The following is a 10,118-nucleotide window of genomic DNA, read 5'->3' as shown; positions in this document are numbered from 1 at the left end:
TCCCATGAGGCACAGGGTCAAGACTAATTTGCATATGGCCATGTCTGAACTGGGGTGGTGTGGTGAGCAAAATAACGATGGATTAAACCAAGATCTGTGACTGGGGTGAATGTTTTGCCATTGTGCAACATTCTGTCCATCAATTGTTGTTTTTGCATTTGTCCTTGATTAAGGGCATGCTAAAGATGTTTAGCAAGTGGGGCTGCAGGGGGGGGGGGGTAGACTGGGTGGAACACTGATTGATCTTGGCCCCGTGGGTGGTGGGCATCCTGGCCATGACAGAAAATACTGCTGCGTGCCCAGAGGAGGTGGGACAAGCTGGTGGTAAGGGGCACCTCGGCCAATGCTGTGAAACAAGTATTGGAACTGTTTCAGTTGGTGAGGAGGGGCAAAGAGTCCAAGAGAGCTGGTGTTAGCCCTGCTCTCCTTAAAATGTTTGAGAGCAGAATCAGCCAGGTGTGTCCTTTCAAAAGGCATGTCTATCAAGGAGCCATCGCTGAAGAACCAGTGGATTGCAGCCACACAAGGCGGCAAAGGGCAACGCTGGTGCATATGGCCTGCCCAATAGAATTGGTGGTGTCCAAGCCACAAAGAATTGTGAACTAGGCCACATCACAACCATTTCGGATTGCTTGAGCTAGGAAAGGTCGAAGTTCTTCAGGCACACCAGGGAGGACTTGCGTCACTGAATCCCTAAGACCATGCTAGTGGCGCCCCAATAAGCAGCTGGTGTTCATAGATAGGATGGTCATATTAGTGTAAGAAAATACAAGTTTGTCAAACGTTTTCACTTGCTTTGATTCCATGAGCGGTAGGGAACGTATTTGGATTAGACGGTATCAAACAGGCTTGCATCACAAGGCTCTAGTGTGAAGGGTGTTGCAAGAGGAAATCAGAGTTGCCTGGAGCAGGGCGATGATGCCTGGTTGTTTGTTGACTGAATGGGAGGCCAGAACAAGTTTTGGTTTGGCCAAGTTCTCAATAAGGTGACTGTCAATACCTAGTTAAATCGGAGAAGGGGCTCAGAAGAAGTCTGTCTGGTTGAAAGACTTCTGTTAACACACGCGTTTTGACCTCCAAAATGGGGAGATGGAGGTCAAGAACTATGGCTGCCCTACACATCACCATGGTGTAAAGAAGCGGATTCCTCCTTGGCTGGTCCAGGGGGAGACAAAAGTGCTACCTCTGGGAAGGCATTGATGCTAAAAGCTTCCTGTAAGCCTCATGCCAAATAATCACTGTAGGGTTGGGCAAACTCATCATTCAGGTCATATTAATAGGCAGAATATGTCCCAAAAAGACAAAGCTGTGTATGCTGCCTCTATTGTGGGGGTGGAAAATCCAGTGGGGAAAGTTGCCCCTTGGGCGCAATTAGGAGCGGCTTTGGTCGATGTGGATTAGCACCGACTCAACGTTGGAGAGAACAATCAGGTCCACCTTCTCCAGTGTCCATGGAATTGGCATTGTAGCCGACATAGCCAGCGCAGTTTGCGGGGTTGGAATTGGAGTCGGAGGCAGTATGCGCTCAGAGGATCCGCTGGCCCGGAGGACAAACCCGTTGGTGGATCCTAGATGGAAGACATTTAGGCTCCTTGAGGCTTGAAGTTGCGCCAGAGGCAGTGGGCAAGGATCTGAAAAGTTGAAGCGTAGCTGTGTTGAACGTTTTGATCTGAAAATCACGTTGTGCTACCATGAGTAGAGGGATCGGGAGTGAGATCAAGAAAAATTGTGCCGTCCCTATGCCTACTAAGGTCCTTCGATTTCTAGTGTTTCTTTTTTGGGATTTACGTGAGGACTTGGACTGTGATGAATAGCGACATTTGGAGACTCAGGGAGCAGGAACGTGACAGGAATCGAACCTTGGATGCGGAGAATGACTTGGAGCAGCCCCTTCAAGGAGTTTTCTTTTGTGCTTGGCAACATAAAGCTTTGCCTCACGGTCCCTGATGACCTTCAGGTTTAGCTAAACACAATTGTTGCAGGCTTTTGAGTCAAGGCTCAACCTCAACCATCACAGACATTCCTGATGGAGTTCTGTCACAGATATTTTTTTACAAGAATCTCTACAAGGCTTAAAACCTGCTGTTTGGGGGCTGGTGACATCTCTTGCACACTGAGAAGAATTTTGAGGTAAACAGTCTGAGAGACATGAAGTGAGCTACGGATCCTCATCTGATGGCTTGGAAAGAATGGAACTAAAGTCAGTGCATGGCAACACTGCAAGGAAGTGGCGCCTACTTAGGTCCAGCACGTCATTTCTGGGGTGGAACGGCATCACTGAGGATCTGCAAGGCATCATCTTCCAGTGTGCAGAGCTGCTGCTGAAACGTTTCCAGATCCAGTCTAATGCCTGGGGAATATTCAAAAGGTGAGGAATCTACGGCTAGAAGTCTCTATCAGGAGAAAGTTAGTGACTGAAGGCAGGTCCCTAATTATACAAAGTACTTGAAGGTGGTAGAAGAGACCCATTCTTATGGTACTAGAGCAGAAGTAATAACCCCTAAAACCAAAACATCCGTTTTTGAGTTTGTCAACTGCTCTGCATTGTAGATTTTAGATGTGTGAGGCCATCCCTAACTTGTTTGTGATCATATTGTTCAAGAAGATTCATATATTTAGTTGTGTCTCATCAGCAAACTTAATGTAACCTACATTTTTTGGACTATTCACTATGGCCTTAATAAGGAACACTACTCAACTAGCTGCAAGTGGAGAGATTTGAGGGCGGGGCTGTGATGAAATAGACCAGGTTCGAGTATTACTGCAAGTTTTTGGACTGCAACAAATGTTCTACTGAATTTCCTGTGACATAAACTAAGGTGACCAGCAAAGCCCAAGTCAGTGCACTACGACGAGGCAGAACAGTTGTTTTGTCTTAGGTTAGAATGGCTATTATCTTCTAAGGGATAATTTGCGCTCTTAAAAAATTAAAACAGTAAAAATTGTCTTTCAGCATTTACAAACTCTCAAGAAAGACAGACTTAAAACTGGGACAGTATTAATGGAAAAAGGCATCTATCTGTGCAGAGGCAGAAAACCATCATTGGCTCTGTTCTCATACATGTCCAGATGGTACATCCAATAGAATCTTACAAATAAAAAAGTGTGATAAATAATGACATACTTAGGGCAGGAAAACACTTATAAACATATAAAACCATCAATTATGACGGCAAAACATGCATCGCTGAGTATGCAGTTGCTGGATCCCCATCCACAATGGGAGAAAAGGGGAAGCAATGGAAAGGTGGTGTAATGGAACATGTACAGAGGCCTCTTAGCTAAAGTTATTTGGACAATTGGCAGATTTTTTTTTAGGTTTTCACAAAAGTATTAAGACTACACACCAAGCTGAAAATCCATTAGAAAAAAAGAATTTAGGCAAACCAAATGTGTTTCATAAGGAATAAACATGCTTGTGGATTTCAATGGTTATTACATGAAACCTATCCATGTGCACACTTCAGTGAAATGCGGTTTACATTCCTTCTTTATCCAAGATCTTCAGTTTCTGCTGTGAAAAGGTCTGCAAGATCTGCTACTGTCAAGACTGAGACTTCTGACTGCTTCATAGAAGAGCTGGTGTGGCTGCAAAAGAGCATAATTAAACTGATTAATCTAGGATTTATATCTATTAGATAAATGATAGGCTGTTTACTTGTATATTATGATACTACAACAATGATTAAATCAATCAGATGCATTCAGATGGAGCCACATACTCTACATAAATACTTGTATAACGTCACCAATGCAAAAACAGTCAAAAAGGCATATGGTTGATCAGGACATTAAGGGCTACCTAGAAATTAACTACTCACACAAACAATGTACTAAGACATTCAATGTAAAAGGATTACTAAAGAAGGCCCTTGAAAATGTATTGAGTGAATAGTAGGAAAGAATGGTGTAATTTAGAGTTTACTGTAACTGTACATTTGTTTGCCATTCATTTTCTATAGGCAGAATCTGAGATTAATATGCTATCAGAAACCACTGACCTGACAGATTATCTGTCACAAGGGCAGTCATATGATAGTGATTGTCGCCCGCCCTATTTAGGGCAGGGCAACCATCAGTCGTTTTACCAAACCGGGACTGCCATGCAATACATGGTGGTTCAGCAAAGGAAAAGTTCACAATGGCCCCACCGTGCACGTAGAAAAGTCCCTGCATGGTGGGGCCATAGCTATTTTGTTATCCAAGAATTAACTCTTGCCTTTGAGCTTGTTCTAATAACAAAATACTTTGTATAGTGAGTTAATCAAACGTGGGGCCTGCTCGAAAAACATTCAGTGGCTTAAGCAAAGCTGGCACAGCATTGGCTCCACTGAAGGCACAGAGACGCTAGGCATCCAAAGCAGGCATATCAAAATATTCCGGGCGGTCCTCCACCAGGGGAGTGTAAGATATTGCCTCTGCTGCCCTTGGCCAGCCAGCAATCAACCGTCTGGAGTTTAGAAGACCCCTGAGACTTTTCAATGTAATTATTATGAGACACAGCTTACTCTTATGGGACATGACTCAAACCTTTGTTTGTGGTCACCTTATGAATCTGAAAATAACTGGCATCGGGGGCATAGATCGAAATTCCAAAAGGGAAACCAGGTAAATAATTGGAAGTTTTTGGCATATCACACAAAAGCTGTGAAGTATACAGTGAATGCTCTTGGAAAATGACCCTTGTGCTTGCAAAAGTAATTGGTTAAAAAAAAAAACACCCAACAAGATCTGCCTACAGCACATTAAATTTGGCAGTGGTTAACAAATGTTTTCAAGGTGTAAAATAACATAAAATAAGAGTTTGGGAATCTGCTGTACTAAGTTCAATCTGAGGGTGAAATATCTGTCCAGAGATGCGAAATGGGATCTTGAGATTGATCTATGCCTGCACATGACTTAAAGCATCACAGAAGAGGAGTGGGTTTCCGTCCTCTCTGTGCGCCGACCCAAGCACACAAGCAACTATCTGAAAGCCATCAAGAACCTCTTGTGATGACACCCTGGTTACCCTTAAGCACAACCCAGCAGCAAGAGCCCGACCAGAGGCTAGTTGGTACACAGAGAAGCTCCGGCTGACAAAATGCAAGCAATTGGAGAGCAAATGGCGAACAAATCCCACCACATGTAAAGACACCTTCAAATCAGCCCTAAGTCGCTATCACCAGCAGATACGGAACACCAAGTGCATAGCTCTTGCAGACTAGATCAGTGCCTGCACTAACAGCAGCAAATAAATCTTTGCCACCTCATCAGAAATTTCACCATGCCTCCGTCCACCTCCAGCAACATCACCCCCTCACAAGACCGTAGCAACAAGCTCTCTGAATTTTTCTGCAACAAAATCACCTCCATATACTACAACTTCGACCACTAACCAGACCCCGGTAACCATCATAACTCAACTTAACACCGCAGCAGAAGAATGAGCACAGACCTCATTGCTCGGCATCACCACCGTCAAAATCGCTGATACCACGAAGACCATCCTCTTCAGGAGCCCATCTGACCCTTACCCCACCTTCACCAAAGGACTCCTACCGTTCAGTGAAGTACAACCATCCATCATCAACGCCTCCATCAACTCAGCGACATTACCGGAAATCTGTAAACATGTCACTGTCATTCCCCTACTTAAGAAACCATGCACTGGCCCAGCCATCTCCCTTCTTCCATATCAAGCAAAGGTCTTAGAGAAACTAATCAACCAACACCTCACCGACCACCTCAGCAACTACCAGTTCCTCGATGTCAAGCAGTCCAGATTCAGGCCCAACCACAGTACATAAAAAGTACTCAACACAGACAAGATTTGCATGATCCTTGACAGAGGATACACAGCAGCTCTCATCTTCCTAGACCTATCAGCAGTATTTGACATAGTCTCACACCCTTTCCTCATCAGCTGCTTGCACAAGATTGGCATCCCAAGACCCGCTCTTCACTGGATCTGCCCCTTCTTAATGGATAGAACACAAGCATTTAGTCTGGTAACTTACTCCTCAGAAGCCCGCAAACTCATCTACGGAGTGCCTCCAGATTGATCGCCCAGCCCCACCCTCTTATTCATATACATCATCCTTCTGACCGACTTCATCTGCACACATGACAACAACAACTCTCCTACGCCAATGACACACAACTCATACTACCCCTCTTGGACAAGATCCCCAACACAAGGAACAACTGTCTCAAGCTAAACAGGATAAGACAGAAATAGTGATCTTCGGCAAGAAGACCTCACCATGGGACTCCAACTTGTGGCAATCTGATCTTGGACCAACACCCATCAACCATGCCAGGACTCTCAGAATAATTATCAACAGCAAACTGTACATGACCACACAAGTCAACATCATCACTGCATCCTAAAAATTCTGAGGAAGATCTTCAAATGGCACCCAAGCAACACGAGAATAACTGTCAATCACAACCTAGTCACTAGGAAGTTGAACTAATGGAACATCCTCTATGATGAGATCACCAAGCAACTCACTAGAAGACTAGAAACCATCCACAACTTGGCAGCCAGACTCATCCTTAACCTTCCACAAACAATTCACACATCAGGGATTTCCACAAGCTCTAGATACACAAACCTGTTCATTTAAATCTTATCACACACATGCAAGACACTACACAAATTAGGCCCTACCTACCTAAACAATGACATCTCCCCCCACCAACCACTTCCCACTCCACATTAGATAATACTGCTTTCTTCCAATTCTGCAAGAAGTTGAAGACTTGGCTTTTCAATGAACCAACCTACCATAGGCAGGCTAAGCGCACACACACACCTACTGAGTGCCAGGATAACCTTTACAGTGCGCTTTACAAATAAACATAACACAACATTGGTTAGTCCACAAAAGAGGGATCCTACTTTTAGAACAAAGTCAGGATGCACTCTGTTAATGGGACAGTTCTGTGTTTCGGAAAAAAAATGGCTCTGTGTACGCGGTTGGAGCCTTCGGCTCCTAGTCTGAAATCCTTCTGGTGGAGAGAACGATGGTGATTAGACCATGACCATGATAACGGAAGCAACCTTGATATCCCATGGATCATTCAGATGGTAGGGGAGCTAACTTGACTATCTCCAACATGGCTTGCATGAAGACAGCTGTCTGGGAAACATCAGTAAAAGGCACCAGAGATATTGGTTCAAGATTTAGGAGTACAGACATCAGCTCGTAAAAAGACAAAGTGGCCTTTCCCTCCAGTGGGAATCGCTTTCTGGATGACAAAAGAGAAGCATTCTTTTTTTGTTTTTATGCTGTTTATGTTGATAGGATCCCTCCTATGATAATGATCACTTCTGAGGAGACTGGAGAAAAATAGCAAGGTGTCTACCAGCGAGCATTTGCAGATTATAGTTTTGTCTATCGTTCTTTAAGACTTTGGCATGCAAAAAAAGGCATGCAAAAAGAAAATTCAGTCCCAATCTAACAGAGTGATTAGCACCCTATGTACTAGCTACACAAGATTTCCTTTTGATAGGAGACTTTAACTACCACAACAATATTGCCTCTGATCCTGACATTTCTATTCTGCTAGCAAATCTTTAAATATAAAGCCTTCATCTGACAAGGACCGGCCGTACTTATTCAGCAGGGCACATGCTAGACCTCATTTTCTCTACTGTTCGGCTACAAGTTGACACTCCACAGCCACTAACTTGGACGGATCGCTTTCTGACCAGTTTTCAAATCCCGATCACGACCCTCCCTGATAAACCTAATGCCTAGAATAAATCCATTTCAAGACCTTGGAAAAAGATCACTCGGAAGTCCTTTCAACAGTTTTTCCTATCTCCACGACAGACGACTCAGCACTAGCACGGTTTAATGATTCCCTTATCCATGCATTTGATACCGTGGTTCCCTACAAACTATTCTCTAAAAAAAACTTTAGATCCAATGTACCTTGGTTCTGGTGGAAAACCAATTAATCATGTTGTAAAAGGCTTGAGCGTAACTAGAGGATGTAAAAAACAGTGTAGAAACACATATTTAAAGAAGCTTTACGCTCATATCATGCCAAAATATAAATTGCACACAGGCAAAATATTGTCAACACAATAGATCAGCCATGCAACTCCTCTAAGGAACTGTTTGGAATCTTAAACACCTTTCTCAAACCCCAGGCATATTCCCCTGATACTCCAGCTTCTCAAACATTTTGTGACACTTTGGCTACCCATTTCAAACTAAAATTGACATCTACAACAGTTTTCATTCCATGATCAATCCATATATATCATACCACACTATTCTCTCTCGATGGTACTAGAAAGATTTGAGCCTATTTTTCAAACACAGATCCTGGACTTACTAGCTAAAGTAAAATTAGGGTCCCCTTCCGATCCTTGTTTTTCACAGGTTATTACACTCCTTTTCCCTCCACTTCTTTCCCCTCTTCTTGCTCCGACTATTACAGCATTGTGTAACCAATCTCTGACCCAAGTAACTGTCCCGAGATTATAGGAAGGAGCTAATGTTACTCCTATCAATAGGAAATAAACCGCAGACCCCAAGGACCCAACCAATTACTGTCCCATATCTCTCCTCACTCTGTTGGGAAAAGTTCTGGAGACCAATATCAACAAACAGCTCTCAGCCTACTTAGAGAGCAACAGTTTGCTAGACATCTCTCAGTCAGGCTTCCGACCATCCCACATTGAAACTATTAGGCTATCCCTGGATGCTGCTATCCTGCCATGCTGGTTCTGCTGGATTTATCAGCAGCGTTCGATACCATTGTGCACTCTATCTTAGTGCAGCGTCTCCAGCAGATCAGTATCCAGGGATCTGCCTTCGACTGGTTGGTGGACTTCCTTAAAGATGGGATCAAAACAGTTTCTATGGGTACATTTCACTCCAGCACCATTGCCCTGAACAAGGGAGTTCCTTAGGGCTCCTCAGTGAGCCCTACACTTTTCAAAATCTATGTAGCCCCCTTACTAGTTAAGTCCTTCGGATTCGAGACATTTTTGTACACAGACGACACTCAGTTGGTCATTTCATTTGGGCAGGTCACCGAGAATGTTAAGCAGAGATTAATCACCTGCATGAGAGCGATTGCCATCTGGATGTCCCTCAACTGTCTTCAACTTAATGGGGGCACGACAGAGATTCTTTGGTTTGGCAAACCTCAGCTCTATTGGACGGAGGATTGGTGGCTGGCAGAACTTGGCCCCATCCATTTGCCCAGTATAACCGATAGAAACTTGGCAATACCCATAGAAGATCAAATATCAATGCAGGAGCAGTTCACCTCCATGTGTGGAACCTGTTTTGGTACTAGGCGTCTCCGCAAGAAAATCTTTCTTTGCTTCAGTTGAGCTCACGTAAAACACTCATCCAAGCGCTAATCGTCAGCCGATTGGATTACGACACTGCCCTGATCCTCACCTCTATGAATCCCTTTTATCGAATCTGCAAGTTGAACAAAACACTGCAGCCCGTATGAAAAACAACATGACTCCAGGGACCCTATCAGCCCCCACACTCAGAGCCCTACATTGGCTTCCCATCCGTAAGAGCACTCTTTAAACTGCTCTGCCTGACCCATAAATCCTTTTCAGGCTCTGCCCCAATATACCTTCAGAATGAACTTATTCCTTACATTCCAAACAGGAACTTGTGATCAATTTCTCTTATGTCCCGGACATATTCGTACTGCTTAACATGGGGACCAAGCCTTTTCTTACCTGGCCCGCTCCACTGGAACAAACTTCCTCTGTTCATCCGTGTTTGCTCAAGTCTATCTGAATTCCAAAAACACCTCAATACCTGGTTGTTTTAATGTTGCCTCTACTCAATCTACCTGACGATCATGTGCCGAGATATCCCTATGGGGGCCAGTCACACTCTTTATCAAGACTCAAGTAACATAACATCAACATGTGCTTATCACTCCTGCCAGCATTGTGATGTAATGCCTGACACCATATGAATGTGCTGTGTGAGTTCCTGCAAGTGGATCTTGACTTCATCCTCAAAGCTTAGGAAGTGACAATATCCTTTTTTAAGAAGAAGAAAAAAGTATTACACTTAAAGAAGTTGGAAAACTAACAGAGGAAGAGAAAGACCTGCATCTGGGAGGTGTAAATAAAA

General features: G+C 43.8%; 1 protein-coding gene across 1 annotated transcript in view; it reads right to left on the bottom strand.

Moving 5' to 3' along the window:
• Positions 1-1,242: 1,242 nt before the first annotated feature.
• SHPRH (SNF2 histone linker PHD RING helicase) overlaps positions 1,243-10,118 on the bottom strand; it is a 759,436-nt gene continuing 750,560 nt past the window's right edge. Inside the window, exon 30 of the mRNA XM_086927277.1 lies at positions 1,243-3,588. Within this exon, the coding sequence (XP_086783403.1) occupies positions 3,492-3,588 (97 nt within the window). The 3' untranslated portion in view covers positions 1,243-3,491. The remainder of the gene's footprint in view (positions 3,589-10,118) is intronic.

The sequence above is a fragment of the Lissotriton vulgaris genome, chromosome 6 (genome assembly GCF_964263255.1).
Source record: "Lissotriton vulgaris chromosome 6, aLisVul1.2, whole genome shotgun sequence".
Classification (NCBI taxonomy): Eukaryota; Metazoa; Chordata; class Amphibia; order Caudata; family Salamandridae; genus Lissotriton; species Lissotriton vulgaris.
This window is presented reverse-complemented; position numbering and strand designations above follow the sequence as displayed.